This window comes from Rhinoderma darwinii, chromosome 2 (assembly GCF_050947455.1).
Source record: "Rhinoderma darwinii isolate aRhiDar2 chromosome 2, aRhiDar2.hap1, whole genome shotgun sequence".
Lineage (NCBI taxonomy): Eukaryota > Metazoa > Chordata > Amphibia > Anura > Rhinodermatidae > Rhinoderma > Rhinoderma darwinii.
In genome coordinates, this window is record NC_134688.1 from 118,559,750 (window position 1) to 118,580,915 (window position 21,166).

Consider the following 21,166-nt stretch of genomic DNA (forward strand, 5'->3'; position numbering starts at 1 on the left):
TTTTGTCCCTATTAATCTTTTCCTTTTATTAGCCAGTCTCAGATATGGCTTTTTCTTTGCCACTCTGCCCTAAAGGCCAGCATCCCGGAGTCGCCTCTTCACTGTAGACGTTGAAACTGGCGTTTTGCGGGTACTATTTAATGAAGCTGCCAGTTGAGGACCTGTGAGGCGTCTATTTCTCAAACTAGAGACTCTAATGTACTTGTCTTGTTGCTCAGTTGAGCAGCGGGGCCTCCCACTTCTCTTTCTACTCTGGTTAGAGGCTGTTTGTGCTGTCCTCTGAAGGGAGCAGTACACACCGTTGTAGGAAATCTTCAGTTTCTTGGCAATTTCTCGCATGGAATAGCCTTCATTTCTAAGAAGAAGAATAGACTGTCGAGTTTCACATGAAAGCTCTCTTTTTCTAGCCATTTTGAGAGTTTAATCAGACCCACAAATGTAATGCTCCAGATTCTCAACTAGCTCAAAGGAAGGTCAGTTTTATAGCTCCTCTAAACATCAAAACTGTTTACTGCGGTGCTAACATAATTGCACAAGGGTTTTCAAGTGTTTTCTAATCATCAATTAGCCTTCTAACACAGTTAGCAAACACAATGTACTATTAGAACACTGGAGTGATGGTTGCCATGTAGAGATTGCATTAAAAACCAGACGTTTGCAGCTAGAATAGTCATTTAGCACATTAACAATGTATAGAGTGTATTTCTGATTAATTTAATGTTATCTGCATTGAAAAAAACTGTGCTTTTCTTGCAAAAATAAGAAAATTTCTAAGTGACCCTAAACTTATGAACGGTAGTGTATATTTTTTTATATTTTACTACTTTTGCAAAAAAAAATATTTGTTAAAAAAACAAATTGTTTTGTTTCACCACATTCTGAGAGCCATAACTTTTTTCCTTTTTGGTCGATTAAACTGTGTGAGGGCTTATTTTTTGCGGAACGAGGTGTAATTTTTATTGGTACAATTTTATGGCACATACAACTTTTGGGTAATTATTTTTTTAGCTAAGGTGACCCTTCATGTTAAATAAAGTTATATTGTAATAGTTCAGACTTTTACGGACTAAGTGATACCAAATGTGTTTATTTTTTACATTACTTCAGAGGAAAAATGGGAAAATGTTTTTTTTCAGAACTAAAAACGTTGTTAAACTTTTTTTATACAATTTATTAGTCCCCCTAAGGAACTTGAAACAGCGATCGTTAGATCTCTAGTACAATACACTACACTGTACAATATTGTAATTTTACTGGCTTCTGTTGAGCCCTGCCAGAGGCACTGCTTAGTAGAGGCAGAGTGAAGGCAGACCTGGGGGCCTTCATTATGTACCTGGGCTGCCGTGGCAACCATCAGCACCCCACAATCGCATTGCCGGGGGCCGATGAGCTGTGGGAAGGGGCCGTCCCCCTCTTTTTAACGCCTCAGATACTGCTTGAAGATTGAAGGGATTAAACAAACAAGATCGCTCTTTCTGGTTGTTAGTCCCGCGTATTAGCTGTAATACACAGCTGACACCTGCAGCGTATGGAGCAGGCCCAGCGCGTGAGTCCGCTCCATACATCTCCCACCGCACCAGGACGTGCTTTTACAACTTTAAACAACTTTCTAAAAAGTCTACATTGAAAACGTTCTAACATTTTGATGCTGTACAGTCTGTGTAGCTCCTATGCATAGATGGCTGTGCTGCTGCTTCTGACATGGATTTGACAGCACATTGTTCCTGGGTGTTGTTGGCTCAGGGCAGACTTCATCTGCTTTCCCCCTCCTTTTTCTCAGCGTTAGGCCTTATTCACTTGAACGTAGAATACATCCGTGTGACGGCCGCTAAAACACGGCCGTCACACGGACACATGTATTTCAAAGGGGCTGCTCTCACGGCCGTTGTTTCAACGGACCGTGTGAAGGGCCCGTTGAAAAACAGAACATGTCCTATTTTCTTCCATATTCACGGATCCCTCGATAGACTCAAGTCTATGGGGATCTGTGAAAACGGGACCCGCACGGGTGCAACTCGGATGTGAAAAAAATGATGTTTTTCATGTCCGAGTTTGCACTCGTTCGTGTGAATCTAGCCTTAGGCTACATTCAGACGACCATGTCCATTTTGAGCACGTAAAAAACATTTAATGTACGTGTGCATTGCGTATTGCCATCAGTGTACTTCGGGTCTGTAGTTTTTAACTTCTGTGCAAGCACTTTTTTTTTTTCTTAATTTATTTCTCTGCTTTTTATGTAACTGATACGTGAAACACGGACAGCACACGGATATCGTCCATGTGCTGTCCGTGGTTTTCATGCACCCATAGACTTCAATGGGCGACTAGGTGCGCAATAACGCGCCAATATAGGACATGCAGTGAGTTTCATGCAACGGACACTCGCTGCATGAAAACTCACGCATGTCTGAATAGCCCCATTGAAATGAATGGGTCTGTGTGCCGTGGGTTATTTCAACACACAGCACACAGACAAGGATTACGCTCATCTGAATGAGCCCTTAGAGACACCAGAAGGGAGGAGAGGAGGTTGTACACAGCAAAGAAAGTTGCATTAACCCGTTAGTGACCGCCAATACGCCTTTTCACGGCGGCCACTAACAGGCTTTATTCTGATTCATACGCTTTTTCACGGCGCTGCATCAGAATAAAATTGCGGCCTGGTAAAGAGAGATAGCTGAGGGCTTGGAGCACAGTCTGGGGACCGTTGTTTGCGGTCCCCAAATCGGCGATCGACGGTATTCAACGAATACCGGCGATCGCCGTTATAATTAGTGTAGCAGTGTAAATCTAACTTTTTATCTCCTCTCACCATGAATGTTTGGTGAGAGGAGATAAAAAACTACTTGTTAGGCCCCCGATCGTGCCCCCCCCTTCAACCCCCCAAATGCCGGGAAAATTTAAAAAAAATGGCGCACGCATGCGCTGTCAGTGAAAGGCAGCTATTCTGCCTGTACATAGAAACTGATCAGGGACCGTTATAATTGGTCCCTGATCAGATGGTCACTGTGATATACCTATCACAGTGACCATAGTCCCATATTTTCAAAATACAGCACAGGATTTGTGCTCTTTCCCTCCCTCCTCTCACTGTAGTTGATCTGTGAGAGGAGAGAGAGAAATACTATACAAATCTTGTGCTGTATTATACTGTAAAATACACCACATACTCGCCAGTGTTCCGATATTGTCCGTAATTACCCCAGATTACCCGTAATCACCCCAGATTACCGTAATCACCCAAGATTACCCGTAATTACCCCAGATTACACGTAATCACCCCCGTTTTTTTGTTGGTCCTCGAAAAAAATAAAATAAAATATTAGTGTGAACATGAACCGCAGAAGCCGCAGAATGTTCTCTGCAGAGCAGGCATACGCCATGCTGTGCTCTAGCGGTTCCGGCAGTGATACGGACACTGCGTCAGAAGCAGAACTTTTGCAAAGAAGAAAGGCTGCCTGCAAGCAGCCAAGCCCAATTTCCCAACCACCAATTGACAGTAAGAATGAAAAATAAAAATATAATAACCTTTATTAGGCTACGTATAGCCAGACAGACCACATAGATATAGTGTTAAAATTGTCACTACCTGAGACACCGGACTAGATTGTCAGTTACCTGTATATAAACAGGCAGAATTAGTGATTGACTTAGGGATAAGTGTCGTTCCCCAGCCAGTTCCCTAGCCAATTAGATTGTTAAATCAGCTAGTCAGGAATAGTGAGTCCGGTCTACGGTAGGTAATTAAAATCCTAACAGCCCCCCCGACATATTTCGCTACTACGTAGCGTCCTCAGGGGTACACGGGGCTAATGGCGGCGCGGCAGGAAAGAGATCCTGATATGGACATGTCACATGATGTTTCCGGAGGTGTGTGAGAACACACAACCAATAGTGGCACTGGAGACGTATCGGCGCGTCAGCTGTAAAGAGCCGGCGAATGATAGTAAGGATGAGATGCATCAATGAGGGACAGGGAGCGGCGCATGCGTATGATAGTAAACAAGGGACTTGGTGCATAGACCGCTTCCCAGGTCATAATATAACCAGTGAGCTCAACGGCGCGTGCGTAGAGGACGATTCCCACTCGGCACCAATGAATACATTCTACAGACCGGGACTTGGACCAATACATTGAAAGTACAGTGTCCTACATTGCCGATCCATTAGGTGCCGAGCACGTACATGTCGCCGGAACATAGAGACAGAAATCTATTAATAAAGTATACAGCCAGGACAAATGAACAGGTGACAGTGCTATAACATTAGATCGGGAGGATATACAAGGCAGCGACATATAATGAAAGAAAACTCCATTAGGGAAAAACCCAGTGTGTATAATCCTGTTCAAGATAATGGGTGCATGAGTGCCATTAGCGGCACTGAGGACTGTATTGACCATAACAGGCCAGGTCTGAACTCTCAGAACATGGGTAAATAAATAAGGGAAGCCGCTCCCTGTATCTAAACACAGTAAGCATTGAGCTGCAAATCACTCAATTATGGACAGCCCAATGCACACAGCGTGGCAACACCAGATGCCACATATCCAGATGAAACCAATAAAACGTGTGACAGACAGATATATGTGTAAAGTCTGTGACAGTGGACCGCTACCACTATGTGGTCTCAGTCATATGCTACAATTGGAACAGATGTCTGGACCATATTGTATTTAAACGTAATCATTATTTCTTGAAGTCACAACATATACATAAGTTGATCGGTATATACAGGTATGAGAATACATGGTAATGCTTACAAAAGCACATCTTCCATACAGTACGGAAGGTTATAATTAATTTCTATAGGTTTAAAGAAAGGCACTGAAGGTAAACCCCTCATTCAGGCCTGTGGGGGACATAGTATTGAGTCGGTGAATCCACCGCGCCTCTTCTTGCAAGAGTTTGCGGTCTAGATTTCCCGCTCTCGGACCCATTTTAATTTGAGTGATACCCCAGAATTGGAGCAGCTTGGGGTTACCCCCATGACATTGGAGAATATGTCTTGAGAGAGTCGTATCCTCATTACAATTTACAGTACTCAAATGTCTCGACACACGTCTCCTCAGCTCCTGAGTGGTTTTACCCACATAAAGTTTAGGGCAGGGACATTTGGCGATATAGATGAGCCCACTGCTCTGGCAATTCAAAAATTGTTCAATTGGGTACCGTTTGCCATCGGTAGGATTGACAAAACTCCTCACAGTCGGCATCAAAGGGCAGAAAGAACACCTGCCACATGGATGGAATCCCTTAACTGGTGATCTAAGCCAGGTGGGTGGTGTATTTGATTGTCTCGAGTAATGACTATGAACTAAAAAATCCCGTAAGTTCCTTCCCCTACGATACGTGATACTTGGGTTAGTAGTAACGGCATCCTTCAAATCAGGGTCAGCAGTGAGAATAGCCCAATGTTTTTGTAATATTTGGGTGACCTGAGGGGAGCGGGCATCATATGTGCCTATACATCGAATGGCACTAGATGATCCTGTTTTAATGGATTTATTTCCCCTGTTTGACAGTAGATCACTTCTCTCAGAGGCCCTTGCCCTAGCATAGGCTCGATGTAACCATTTTTTTGGATAGCCCCGTGCTCTGAACTTATTAAAAAGGCCATCGCATTCGGCTTGAAAAGATGATTCATTAGAGCAATTGCGTTTAGCCCTCAAGTACTGGCCTATAGGTATCCCTTTCTTCAGGGCAGGGGGATGGTGACTGTCCCAATGTAGAAGGCTATTGGTAGCAGTTGCCTTACGATAAATGTCCGTTTGGACACCACCACCAGGATCCAGAGAGATCTTGAGATCAAGAAAATTTAATAGTGTGGTCGTGAATTTCAAAAGTAAATTTCATACCAATGGAATTGGCATTGAGCATAGACATGAAGTCACGAAAAGTGTTGACATCCCCATCCCAAAGGATGAGAATGTCATCGATGTATCTTCCCCAAAAGGAAATATGTGAAGTGAAATGAGAAAAATTATCTGAAAAAACGATAGTGTCTTCCCACCACCCTAAAAAAAGATTTGCGTAAGTGGGTGCACAAACTGTGCCCATTGCCGTGCCTTTAATTTGGTGATAATATTTTTTGTCAAAAATAAAATAATTGTGAGTAAGTAAAAAACGTAAGAGCGACACAACAAAATCATTATGTCGTTGAAATTGGGTGCCTTTAGTGCTTAGGAAATGTTTGACTGCAGTGAGTCCCAAATCATGTTTGATATTAGTGTATAGTGACTCCACGTCTATGCTCGCCAACATGGTAGTAGAAGTAACATTGATCTCGTGGATCCTGGTGACGGTGTCCTTTGTATCTTTGAGGTAGGAAGGTAGGGAGGAAACAAACGGTGTTAGTATCTCATTGACATAGAGACTAATGCCCTGTGTCAGGCTATCATTACCTGACACAATAGGTCTTCCTGGGAGAGGAGAGGTCGCCTTATGAACCTTTGGTAGCGCATAAAAGGTTGCCAGGGTGGGAGTGGAGTTATATAGACACTTGAGTTCATCATCAGTAATTAAATTGTCATTTTTAGCATCCCTCAGGAGAGTGTGTAGTTCAGACAAATAGCCCACGGTGGGATTACTTCCTAGAATAGCATAGGTGGCATTGTCATCTAGTAATCTATGGACCATGCTGACATAGTCAGCCTGGTCCATGATCACTATGTTGCCCCCTTTGTCAGAGGGCTTGAAGACCAATCTGTCGTTCTTACATAACTCCTCCATTGCCAGTCTCTCATCATTGGTGAGATTACTACAGATACTAGGTCTGTTGATTTTTAATTTTTTAAGGTCATTGCACACCATCCTGACGAAGGTATCGATGTGACTGTATTGTGAGAAGGGAGGTGTAAGTTTGGACTTCGGACGTAAAGATGATAGTGGTCCAGTTGCATCTACAACACCAAAGTCGCTCTCATAGAGCAAACTCTCCAGATCTCGCAGGGTATTAGATTCTGTACGAGCTTGAGATGTTCTTTCAGATATGCTGCCCTTAAAATACTTGTGTAGGGCCAATTTACGTGCAAAGAGATTAATATCTTTTACCCATACAAATTCATCGAAAGATGGAGTTGGAGTGTACGATAGACCTTTTTTAAGGAGAGATAACTGGTGAGGATTAAGTTGACAGGAGGATAAATTAATTATCTGCATCTCGTCGTCCCTTATTGCCTGTGTATTAGGTGTTAGGATTTTAACCCCCAGTTCAGACTGGGTTGACCTAAAAAAGGAAAAGTAGTGAGAGGACCCGTAAGGTGGTGGGTCACATTGTCCCCCCCATTTAGGTTGGGATTGAGGCGGTGGGATTGGGAACTGACGGGGGTATTCATACCCTTCGACATGGGCATGGAAACAGGCATGGATAAGATAGACGAGGAATTTGATATAGTAGTGGGAGGACATGAGATACTAGGATTGGAAAATTTAGCAGCTTGTTTAGATATAGTTGGAGTTCTTTTTGAAGTGCTAGGTCTGTTGCTCCTGATCTTTCGCTTGGTACCCAGTCTCAGACTGTCAGTATTATTCCTAGATTCCTCTGTACCAGAGGTGTCTGACTCAGAGAAATCTGTAAACACCGTAGTGCGTTTATGATTGGAGTAGGAGTTTGTTTTATAAGTATAGATCTGTCCTAGATCAAAATCTCTCCTATCACGAATATATTTACGGTGTTTACGTTCCTTGATCTCTCCTTGTAACTTCTCTATGTTCCTCTGTAGTTTTATCTCAGAGGTGCCAAACTCAGGGCAGGAGCTAAACACTTGTATATCTACAATCTCCTTTTCCAATTGAGCACTAGTAGTATTGTAATTTTGTTTCTCAAATTCCAATAAATATTGAAGCATACGCATAGAGCTGTCAGTGAGAATTTCCTCCCAGCCTTTGATAAAAGCTGTATTATCTCGATAAGAATTAGGTGTAATATTAATCCTCAGACCTCTATATATGATTTTTTGTTGTATGTAAGTTTCCAAACTAGCTACCTCCCAGCAAGATCGTATATATTTTTGGTATGTTTTTTGAAGATCCCTGAACGCTGTCTGAACGTCAAATTGATGTAAGGGGATATTACCTACAGAAAAGACGTATGCCGCATCAGCGGACAGCGTCTCTATATTTGGCTTTTTAGATAAGAAACCTGCCATACCGATTCAAGTCAGAATGTGTGACTAAATGGATAGTGTTCCAGGTAGGAACGGGGTCAGAACAGGGGGTAATTAACCCAGCAAACTTAAGAATACAAGAAACGGATTGGACCCCTGGTAGTTGGCGGGCACATTAACAATTGCAAAGAAGAAAGGCTGCCTGCAAGCAGCCAAGCCCAATTTCCCAACCACCAATTGACAGTAAGAATGAAAAATAAAAATATAATAACCTTTATTAGGCTACGTATAGCCAGACAGACCACATAGATATAGTGTTAAAATTGTCACTACCTGAGACACCGGACTAGATTGTCAGTTACCTGTATATAAACAGGCAGAATTAGTGATTGACTTAGGGATAAATTTACTTTTGAAATTCACGACCACACTATTAATTTTCTTGATCTCAAGATCTCTCTGGATCCTGGTGGTGGTGTCCAAACGGACATTTATCGTAAGGCAACTGCTACCAATAGCCTTCTACATTGGGACAGTCACCATCCCCCTGCCCTGAAGAAAGGGATACCTATAGGCCAGTACTTGAGGGCTAAACGCAATTGCTCTAATGAATCATCTTTTCAAGCCGAATGCGATGGCCTTTTTAATAAGTTCAGAGCACGGGGCTATCCAAAAAAATGGTTACATCGAGCCTATGCTAGGGCAAGGGCCTCTGAGAGAAGTGATCTACTGTCAAACAGGGGAAATAAATCCATTAAAACAGGATCATCTAGTGCCATTCGATGTATAGGCACATATGATGCCCGCTCCCCTCAGGTCACCCAAATATTACAAAAACATTGGGCTATTCTCACTGCTGACCCTGATTTGAAGGATGCCGTTACTACTAACCCAAGTATCACGTATCGTAGGGGAAGGAACTTACGGGATTTTTTAGTTCATAGTCATTACTCGAGACAATCAAATACACCACCCACCTGGCTTAGATCACCAGTTAAGGGATTCCATCCATGTGGCAGGTGTTCTTTCTGCCCTTTGATGCCGACTGTGAGGAGTTTTGTCAATCCTACCGATGGCAAACGGTACCCAATTGAACAATTTTTGAATTGCCAGAGCAGTGGGCTCATCTATATCGCCAAATGTCCCTGCCCTAAACTTTATGTGGGTAAAACCACTCAGGAGCTGAGGAGACGTGTGTCGAGACATTTGAGTACTGTAAATTGTAATGAGGATACGACTCTCTCAAGACATATTCTCCAATGTCATGGGGGTAACCCCAAGCTGCTCCAATTCTGGGGTATCACTCAAATTAAAATGGGTCCGAGAGCGGGAAATCTAGACCGCAAACTCTTGCAAGAAGAGGCGCGGTGGATTCACCGACTCAATACTATGTCCCCCACAGGCCTGAATGAGGGGTTTACCTTCAGTGCCTTTCTTTAAACCTATAGAAATTAATTATAACCTTCCGTACTGTATGGAAGATGTGCTTTTGTAAGCATTACCATGTATTCTCATACCTGTATATACCGATCAACTTATGTATATGTTGTGACTTCAAGAAATAATGATTACGTTTAAATACAATATGGTCCAGACATCTGTTCCAATTGTAGCATATGACTGAGACCACATAGTGGTAGCGGTCCACTGTCACAGACTTTACACATATATCTGTCTGTCACACGTTTTATTGGTTTCATCTGGATATGTGGCATCTGGTGTTGCCACGCTGTGTGCATTGGGCTGTCCATAATTGAGTGATTTGCAGCTCAATGCTTACTGTGTTTAGATACAGGGAGCGGCTTCCCTTATTTATTTACCCATGTTCTGAGAGTTCAGACCTGGCCTGTTATGGTCAATACAGTCCTCAGTGCCGCTAATGGCACTCATGCACCCATTATCTTGAACAGGATTATACACACTGGGTTTTTCCCTAATGGAGTTTTCTTTCATTATATGTCGCTGCCTTGTATATCCTCCCGATCTAATGTTATAGCACTGTCACCTGTTCATTTGTCCTGGCTGTATACTTTATTAATAGATTTCTGTCTCTATGTTCCGGCGACATGTACGTGCTCGGCACCTAATGGATCGGCAATGTAGGACACTGTACTTTCAATGTATTGGTCCAAGTCCCGGTCTGTAGAATGTATTCATTGGTGCCGAGTGGGAATCGTCCTCTACGCACGCGCCGTTGAGCTCACTGGTTATATTATGACCTGGGAAGCGGTCTATGCACCAAGTCCCTTGTTTACTATCATACGCATGCGCCGCTCCCTGTCCCTCATTGATGCATCTCATCCTTACTATCATTCGCCGGCTCTTTACAGCTGACGCGCCGATACGTCTCCAGTGCCACTATTGGTTGTGTGTTCTCACACACCTCCGGAAACGTCATGTGACATGTCCATATCAGGATCTCTTTCCTGCCGCGCCGCCATTAGCCCCGTGTACCCCTGAGGACGCTACGTAGTAGCGAAACATGTCGGGGGGGCTGTTAGGATTTTAATTACCTACCGTAGACCGGACTCACTATTCCTGACTAGCTGATTTAACAATCTAATTGGTTAGGGAACTGGCTGGGGAACCACACTTATCCCTAAGTCAATCACTAATTCTGCCTGTTTATATACAGGTAACTGACAATCTAGTCCGGTGTCTCAGGTAGTGACAATTTTAACACTATATCTATGTGGTCTGTCTGGCTATACGTAGCCTAATAAAGGTTATTATATTTTTATTTTTCATTCCTACTGTCAATTGGTGGTTGGGAAATTGGGCTTGGCTGCTTGCAGGCAGCCTTTCTTCTTTGCAATTGTTAATGTGCCCGCCAACTACCAGGGGTCCAATCCGTTTCTTGTATTCAGAAGCAGAACTTGGCTCAGAAAGCGACACAAGTTCTGCTGCTGCCACTGGACCCCCCAGCCCTATGGTGGTGGACGCAGCGGTCACCGGGGAAGCATCAGGAGACGGGCCTAGTACTGCAGTCCCTTCCGCAATTTGGGATCCTGCAATTTCTTTCTCCCCCCAAGTTTTGCCATTTACAGCGACTCCAGGCATCAACGCAGATATCTCAAATTTTAGTCCCTATAATTTTTTTCATTTGTTTATAGGCGATCAGGTCCTGGAACTAATCGTCCAGCAGACTAATTTATACGCCAGGCAATTTGGCACCCAAAATCCCAGGTCTTGCTATGCCAGAGGATGGATCCCCACAACAGTTTCTGAAATAAAAATTTTTGGGGGAATTACCCTAAACATGGGCATAGTAAAAAAAAAACTCTATCCGCTCCTATTGGGCTACCAGCGCTATCCATAGCACGCCTGTATTTGCAACCGTTATGGCCCGAACGTGCTAAGAGACTCTAATGCGTTTCATGCATTTTTCTGACAATACACAAATCCCCCCAAGAAGTGACCCAGCCTATGATCGCCTCAACAAACTGAGACCCCTTATCTCCCTCCTAAGTGACTCATTTTTCAATTTATACACCCCAGGCCAAAAACTAGCGGTAGATGAGTCCCTTATGTCCTTCAAGGGCCGTCTATCGTTTCGCCAATACATCCCCTCCAAAAGAGCCCGATATGGAGTGAAACTCTATAAGGTGTGCGAGAGCACAACGGGCTACACCTGTGGCTTTTTCATTTATGAGGGCAAGGACCGCCACCTTAATCCCCCAGGATGCCCAGAGGATATTGGCATTAGTGGGAAAATGGTCTGGGAACTCATGGTGCCATTCCTACAAAAAGGGTACCATGTGTACACCGACAATTACTACACCAGTGTCCCCCTGTATAAGTCCCTCCATGCTGCGAATACAGGGGCCTGTGGGACGGTGCGCAAAAATAGAAATCGGCTTCCCTCAACGACTGGTGTCCAGGCGACTAGTAAGGGGTGCGTCACTCTCATTTGCAAGTGACCAGTTGCTCGCTGCCAAATGGAGTGACAAAAAGGACGTGTACATGCTCTCCACCGTGCACGAGGACACCACAGTGGCAGTAAGAGAGAGGGGCGCTACCTCTGATAAGAGGAAACCGGTCTGCGTGGTGGACTATAACAAGTTCATGGGGGGAGTCGATCTATCTGACCAGGTCCTACAACCGTACCTGGTCAAGCGCAAAACTAGGGCCTGGTATAAAAAGGTAGCGATCTACCTTATCCAAATGGCCACTTACAACAGCTATGTGCTGTACAAGACCCAGGGAACGCTCAGTTTCCTCCAGTATCAGGAGAAAATTATAGAGCACCTCCTGTTTGACTCCCCCGCACCTAGAGAATCCTTCGAGTCAGGGAATGTCAAAAGGCTCACTGAGCGCCACTGCCTTCACCCCGTCCCTGCCTCTGTGAACCAAAGATACCCCCAAAAGAGATGCCGGGTGTGCAGTAAACACGGAAGGAGGAGCGTTTCCCGGTTTTACTGCCCCATGTGCCCTTCAAATCCAGGCCTGTGCAACTACCCCTGTTTTGAGACCTACCACACCGTTTCTAATTATTAATTTTATCTATAATTTAGGGAAAACCAAAAAGGGTGGGGTGGGGGGGGATTCTTTTTAGGGAGTCAATTTCATTTATGCATATTTTTTTGTTTAGTTTCTGGGCTTTCCAAGGGAGGGAGGGATTCTGATGGGGAGGTTTATTTATTTCAGACTGTAAAACTAAATTTCCCCTTTATAATTTTTTTTATACAATTCTTGGACAATTAAATCCAGGACTTGATCACTCACAAATTCATTTCTATTATATAAATCTTGGACAATTAAATCCTGGACTTGATCACTCACAAATTAATACAGTTTATTGTGCAGGAGCCCACATCTGTCTATTCAGAACATGAACCCCACAAGTGTTCTTGAAATAAAAAATAAATGTGGGCATTGCATTTATTAGTAGATAAATCCAACACCTGCGGCCCGTGCCGCGCCTGAATTAGTGGAAGTCGTGCATTTTAGCAATGGTTACAAGAATAAATTTAGGACGTATTTCCTTTTTCTTATGACTATGTCCTGCCACATACAGCTGTTACATTCCTAATTCTGTACCGTGATACGGGCATGATATTTTTTTTTTGGGGAGGATCTCTAATAATTGAGCTGTTCCTTATCAATACACCATGGGCTTTGTTACAGTTCTGGAAATACTGACATCATTTTGGGGATTAGTGATCCTTTACTGTTCCTATAGATGGTTTTGGACACTGTCCCTTTATATATTCTGTAGGCGATTGGTTGTTTTGTGCACATAGCGGTTTCTACCTTGCCGGGCAGGGGCCTGTTATGGTGTACCGCGTCACTTGGCACATTCGTCCCTCATAAGGATTGATGGAGCTAAAGAGACGTTGTACAACCAGTCACTGAAAAAAAAAAACCTTGTCATGACAGCCCTGCAGGTGTTCTTCTATCTAGTGAACAGACTCGAGTTTGCAACATAGTTGGATACATTTTCCTCCATTTGTTTGAAGATATTGCCCGTCACTCCAGTACAGTTTATTTTTTCCTCTCTGACTGATTTTATATTAGGACAGAATTCTGTCCACAATGACATCATAATGGCACCAACTGCTTCTTCAGCAAGACGTAGTCATAAGTACAGGCAAATACGTCTATAGCGACATGTATCCGTTATGAATACACGGCTTCACTTCTCTTCTGTATGCCGCACAAATTTATTAATGTGGCATATTTCTAACAAAATAACCTTCTACCACGTCTCCTCTATTTTATCTGGAAACGTAATAAGAATTTGAAGAAAACATTATATACCCATAGTGTCTGAAATAATAGCCATTATTTCCTCCTATAAAAAATTTTTGGTCCGCATGCCCACTACACCACTAGATGAATACCTTTAGGGGTTTAGTTTTTAAAATGGGGTCATTTCTGCGTGTTTTTTTTTTTTTGTTCAGGCAGCTCAATGCCTCTAAATGCATGATATGGGGCCTAGAATTTATTCAATTGTGCCCTGAAAGCCAAAGGGTGCTCCCTCTCTTTTTGGCCCAGCCACACGTCTAATAAGCAGATCGAGGCCACAATGGGAGTATTTTTGAAAACAGTAGAAACAGGGCGATAGATTTTGTGGTGTGTTTCTTCATTTTCATGTTCGCTTTACAAAGAAATCGGTCTTCAAACTGATACTTTTATGAAAAAAGTGATTTTTTATTTTTTTTCACCTGCTATGCATTAAATTTATCAATAAACTGTGGGGTCAAAATACTCACTACACCCCTAGATACCTTACGGGGTCTAGTTTTCTAAATGGGGTAGTTTATGGGGAGTTTCTATCGTTCTGGTAGTTCAAAACCTCTCCAAATATACAGTGGGGCCTAAAACATTTTCAAGCAAAATATGAGTCCTGAAAGTCTCTGGGTGCTCCCTTCCTTTCAGGCCCTGCTGTGTGTCCAGGCAACGCATTAGGGTCACAATGGGGGCATTTTTTAAAACAGGAGAAACAGGGTGATAGATTTTGGGGTGTGTTTCTTCATTCTCATGCTCGCTTTACAAAGGAATCGGTCTTCAATGTGATACTTTTATATAAAAAGTGTTTTTTTATTTTATTTCACCTACTATGCATTAAATTTAGCAAAAAACTGTGGGGTCAAAATACTTACAACACCCCTTAATAAATACCTTAAGGGGTCTAGTTTTCTAAATGGGGTCATTTATGGGGAGTTTCTATCGTTCTGGCAGCTCAAAACCTCTCCAAATGTACATTGGGGCCTAAAACATTTTCAAGCAAAATAGGAGTCCTGAAAGCCTCCGGGTGCTCCCTTCCTTTCGGGCCCTGCTGTGTGTCCAGGCAAAGCATTAGGGTCACAATGGGGGCATTTTTTAAAACAGGAGAAACAGGGTGATAGATTTTGGGGTGTGTTTCTTCATTCTTATGGTCGCTTTACAAAGAAATCGGTCTTCAAAGTGATACTTTTATGAAAAAAGTGAAATTATATTTTTTTACGCCTGCTTTGCATGAATTCTTACAAAAAAACTGTGGGGTCAAAATACTTACAACACCCCTTAATAAATACCTTAAAGGGAATGTGTTGCCAGAAAAAATTTTGTTTTTTTTTAAATTAAACATTTAGTGTGTGGGTGATTAAACATTGTTCAAATTTTTTTTATTTTTTTCACGAGTCAGGAAATATTATAAATTAATTCTAATTTATAATATTACCCATTTCTGGTCACTAGATGGAGCTATACCCAAAATTGCAGCATTGCAAAATTGGGTAAAAAGCCCTCGCTCTAGTGAGCTCTCAGCATTCCCCCCTCCTTTATCCTGGCTAGTGCCGGGATAAACGAGGGGTTTTAACGGTGTAACCTCCTACACTGTGTGTCGCCATTTTTTGAGCTAACACACAGTGTAGTAGGTTTACATACAGTAGTAAACACACACAAACACGAACATACATTGAAATCTCTTACCTGCTCCTGCCGCCGCGGCTCCCTCCGGCCCGTCCGCTCCGTCTGCTGCCGCTGGTGCAAGTGCAGAAATCCGGAAGCCGCGACCGGAAGTAGTAATATTACTGTCCGGCCGCGACTTCCGGTCCACAGGAAAATGGCGCCGGACGGCGCCAATTTCGAATAGGACTGTGTGGGAGCGGCGCATGCGCAGTTCCCACACAGACGCCGTACACTGAAGTCAATGGGACGGGAGCCGTTCGCAGTCCCTATGGGACTGTGGCTGCCGTATTCCATGTCTGTATGTGTCGTTAATCGACACATACAGAAATGGAACAAAAAATGGCAGCCCCCATAGGGAAGAAAAAGTGTAAAAATAAGAAAAAGTAAAACACAAACACACAAATAAATATAAACGTTTTTAATAAAGCACTAACATCTTTAACATATAAAAAAATAATTTGTGATGACACTGTTCCTTTAAGGGGTGTCGTTTTCAAAATGGGGTCACTTGTGGGTGTTTCCACCATTCTGACACCTATGAGCCTCTGAAAACCTGGCTTGGTGCAGGAAAACAAAATGTACTTCAAAATGTATAAAATTATTACTAAATTTGTAAGTCTCCTAAAATGCTTCAAAAAAAATTTTTTTTTTCAAAAGTGCTGCCAAAATAGAGTAAAGAGATGGAAATATATATTTAATAAAAAAAATTGTACAGTATGTATGTACATATGTGACATATTGCAGTTAAAAATAGGGAAAAATGATAATTTTTACAAAATTTCTTCAATTTTTCTATTTTTTAATTAATTTCCGCAAATCGTATCAGTCTACTTTTACCACTAAAATAAAGTACAACATGTGATGAAAAAACAATGTCAGAATTACTTGGATATTCAAAACTTTCGCAGTTATTCTCTGATAAAGTCAGACATACCAGATTTAACAAATCTGGCTTGGTGATTAAGGTCCAAACAGGCCCGGTCATTAAGGGGTTAAATAGAGGAATCCTGGTGTCACAGAACTGACATCCAGCATGTATCACTAGGAGGGGCATGACCACATGGGAAAAATCTAAAACTAGGAGCAGGGGGGGTCTGAAATGAATAAAGATTGCATACCACTATGGTCGATACAATGATGAAATAAGATGCTAATACAGTTGTGTTATTTCAGGTTTAATTACAATTGGCATTCTGCATTTCTAGTCATTTCGGATTACGGGAGCTTCATGCATATATTTGTGCATTTATCTTCTAAAACGACAAACCGCAACTCACCTTGTCATAGGACTATTGATCATGGGGTATCGGGTGCTCTGTATCCAAGGATAAACATTTTCAGGTTTTTCCTTGGGGTCTTGTGGTAGCCACCAGCCGTATTGTTGGGCTGCAGTCAAAGGCGTTTTCTGAGTTTGTTTAGGGGCTGAAACATAAATATTAGTTTTCTTAAAACACGTTAACACTCTATAGTTACAAAAGTCATGCACACTCCCATTGTTACACACTGTATTGGACCTACTTACAAGCAAATGAGCCAAGCAAGCAACCTGGTCTATCTGATCCTACATAGTTATGTGGAGATGTGGCTGAACCTGCCCTCTGCAGGGTAATGCAGAGTATAACAGCCTTAAGAGAAGTCTAAAAAAATAATCTAGCAAAAAAGTATATTCAAAAAAGTCTTTTAGTCAACAGTCAATAATGCAGTCATGAAAAATGTGACTATCACAGGCACCAAAGAGGGCCTGTGACAGCAGCTCCTATTTATTTTACATTGGTGCCTGTCAACCCCTTCCCGCTGCGGCCGCTTTTGACCCTCCTGACAGAGCCTTATTTTTCAAATCTGACATAACTCATGAGGTAATAACTTTGGAATGCTTGTACCTATCCACGCGATTCTGAGATGGTTTTCTCATGACACATTGGACTTTAGGTTACTGGTAAAATTTGGTCGATACATTTAGTATTTAATTGTGAAAAACACCAAAATTTGGCGGAAAATTGCAAAATCTAGCATTTTTATCAATTTAAATGTATCTGCTTGTAAGACATACCTCACAAAATAGTTGCTAATTAACATCCCCCATATGCCTACTTTAGATTGGCATAATTTTTGAACATTAATTCACAAAAATAAGGGTGTGGTAGGTATACGTTCACTTGTATTGACTTATATTTAGAACTGCCTGTGTAAACGTTTTAAAACAAATTTTATTAAACAAAATTCATTATTGAAAAAATGTAGGGCAAAAGTTGCCAAAGAAATCAGCTACAGGCGTTGGCAAGCAAATCCAGATTGCACACAATAGCTTGCGGGGTGTGAACATGTAGTCAGCACCAAAATAGAAGTGCCTAGCATGTAATAAACACCCCACACATTCACAGCTGCTAGGTGGGCTGGCAAAATATTTGAATGGGTTTGCCTGCCACAGATATAAAAAGACCACTTCCCAACGCGTTTCTGCACCAAGTAGGGGAGCGTCCTCAGGGGTATATCTTGTTTTATTAATCTTTATTGGTAAAGGGCCGGTCAGCATGTATTATGCGGTTTAAATTTCAGTTAAGGCACGTATGAAACATCTGATGTCGGTCCCAACAAGCGCCGGCAGAACACTGGGATCTTATGCACATCAAGCCCCACCTCCCTGGCCGGAGGCGTGATCGAGCCGCACCAATCAAAACACAAGACGTCAGAACAGACGCCCATTCGATCAGCCGGCCCCCTGGTAACCACTCAGCCAAAGAGATCGATGCAAACAGCATCGTTAGTAACATGGGGGGAGCCAAAGGCGGCCGAACCCAGCAAGACGACATAGCACCAAACTGAACGCTGTGATACAGCAAGGGAAACAGAATCGGAAAATGACAGCCCAAAGGCCGTAAATGGATGCGCGTACAGCACAGAGTAGAGAGCCAGGACAACATAGACGCCGGCAGTCACCGACGCCGACGCCAAGGCACACACGTACCATAAAGTACGCACATCAGGATCCAATTAAAAATGCAGCAAATACACCGCATAGACACATAGACGAGTCACAGAGAGAAAGCACGAATCAGGCCGATAAAGCGAGCAAACCCCCCCCCCCCCCCAATAAAAAAGAAATAATAAAAAAATAAAAAATTACAAAATAAAAAAAAAGGGGGGGCCATCAGCAAGGGATCAGCAACAGCAGTGTATGCATACAGCACCACACCGAGCATAGCAATAGATACCCGAGAATTGGATACACCTAAACCGCACAGACAAACCGCAGACCAAATTCAAGGTGGAGAACGGGGACAATAAAGAGTCGCACCCACACAAAGATGTATCAGGGAAAAGCATATACCCCCTTATGGTTAGAGGAACGGGACATAGGAGATGGATTCATTCAGACCAAGTGGCTTAACAGTCTGCATTTTGAAAATCCACCGTGCCTCCTTCTGCAAGATACGCCTGTCCCAATCCCCTCCTCTGGTGGGTGCCTTGACCAATTCCATACCTTGAAACATAATGACAGAGGAGTCTCCAGAGTGACACTCCCAAACATACCTTGAGACCGTGGTATCAATTTTGCCATTAATATCGCATATGTGGTTACGGATTCTACGTCTGAACTCTCTTTTAGTTTTGCCCACATATTGCAACCCACAGCTACAGGTAATAAGGTACACCACCCCTTTTGTAAGGCAGTTGATAAAAGCCCTATTGTCAAACACCTCCCCCGTTACATTGCTCTTAAAGGTCTTGCTCTTGAGGACAGATGTGCAAGCCTTACAGCAACCACAACAATATGAACCAACAGTATTTGTAGACAGCCAGGTAGTGGCACCCGTTCCCTCAAGATGGCTGTGCACCAGTCGATCCCTAAGGTTACGGCCTCTACGAAAAGTGATCTGTGGCCAGTCCCCAACCAGACTACCCACATCAGGGTCCGTTTTGAGTATGTCCCAATGGGATGCCATTTAGAAAGTTTATTAACCCTTTAGGTGTTTCATAAGAATTTAATTCAGAAGGATTTACGAGAGAAACGCAACTCAATATTTATTGCCCAGATTCTGCAGCTTTTACAAATATCCCACATGTGGCCCCAGCGTGCTATTGAACTGAAGCACAGGCCTCAAAAGCAAAGGAGCACCTAGTGGATTTTGTGGCCTTCTTTTTATTAGATTATATTTTCGGCACCATGTCAGGTTTGAAGAGGTCTTGTGATGCCAAAACAAAGGAAATACCCCAAAAAAGACCCAATTTTGGAAACTACACCCACAAGGAATTCATCTGGGGGTGTAGTGAGCATTTTGACCCTACAGGTGTTTCATAGATTTTATTAGAGTTTGGACGTGAAAATTAAATTTTTTACATTTTTCCAATAAGATGTCGTTTTAGGTAAAAAAAAACACAACAATTTCCACAAGGAATAAAGAAGAAAAAGCCCCCCAACATTTGTAAAGCAACTTCTCCAGAGTATGTAAATACCCCATATGTGGTCATAAACTGCTGTTTAGGCACGCGGCAGGGCTTTGAAGGGAAGGCATGCCATTGGGAATTTGAGCGTAGATTTTGCTGAATTGGTTTCGTGGCACCATGTCAAATTTGCAAAGCCCCTGAGGGACCAGTACAGTGGAAACTACACCCCTTGAGGAATTAATCTAGGGGTGTAGTGAGTAATTTGACCCCACAGGTGTTTCACAATTTTTATTAGTATTAGGCAGTGAAAATGTTAAAAAAAATAATAATTTTTTCAATAAGATGTCGATTTAGGTCAAAATTTTTATTTTCTCAACAAATAAAGGAAAAAAAAAGAACCCCCAACATTTATAAAGCAACTTCTCCAGAGTACAGAAATACCTCATATGTGGTCATAAACTGCTGTTTGGGCACACGGCAGGGCTCAGAAGGGAATGAGCACCATTTGGCTTTTGGAGCACAGATTTTGCTGGATTGGTTAGGGGCGCTATGTCGCATTTGCAAAGCCCCTGCGGGACCAAAACAGTGGAAACTCCCCAGGAGTGACCCCATTTTAGAAACTACACCCCTCAAGGTATTCACCTAGGAGTGAAGGGAGCGTGTTAACTCTGCATGTGTTTTACAGAAATTAGTATACACTCGATGTTGCAGAGTGAAAGAGGCAATTTTTCCATAGATATGCCAATATGTGGTTCCCAGCTTGTGCCACCATGAAAAGACAGCTCTCTAATTATTATGCTGTGTTTCTCAGTTTTAGAGACACCCTACATGTGGCCCTAATCTTTTGTCTGGACGATCGACAGGGCTCAGGGGTGAAAGAGTACCATGCGAAATTGAGGTTTAATTTGGCGATTTACAAAGTATTGCTTCACAATTGCAGAGGCTCTGATGTGAAATAATAAAAGAAACCCCTGAGTAGTGACCCCATTTTGGAAACTACACCCCTCAAGGCATTTATTAAGGGGTGTAGTGTGCATTTTCACCCCACCGGTCTTTTCCATAAATGATTGCACTGCGGATGGTGCAAAGTAAAAATTGCAATTTTTTCCCTAGTTATGCCATTTCAGTGGCAAATATGTCATGCCCAGATTGTGCCACTGGGGACACACATCCCAAAAATTGTTAAAAGCATTCTCCCTCGTTTGGCTATGCCATATATGTGTAAGTAAACTGCTGTTTGGGCACGCTGTAGGGTTCAGAGGGGAAAAATCACCATTT

At 42.6% G+C, this 21,166-nt stretch overlaps 1 protein-coding gene across 5 annotated transcripts in view; it reads right to left on the reverse strand.

Moving 5' to 3' along the window:
* SPMIP11 (sperm microtubule inner protein 11) overlaps nt 1–21,166 on the reverse strand; it is a 108,411-nt gene that overhangs the window by 60,663 nt on the left and 26,582 nt on the right. For all 5 annotated transcript variants that reach the window (XM_075852215.1, XM_075852214.1, XM_075852213.1 and 2 more), the window contains exon 3: nt 16,780–16,924. In XM_075852215.1, the coding sequence (XP_075708330.1) occupies nt 16,780–16,924 (145 nt within the window). The remainder of the gene's footprint in view (nt 1–16,779; nt 16,925–21,166) is intronic.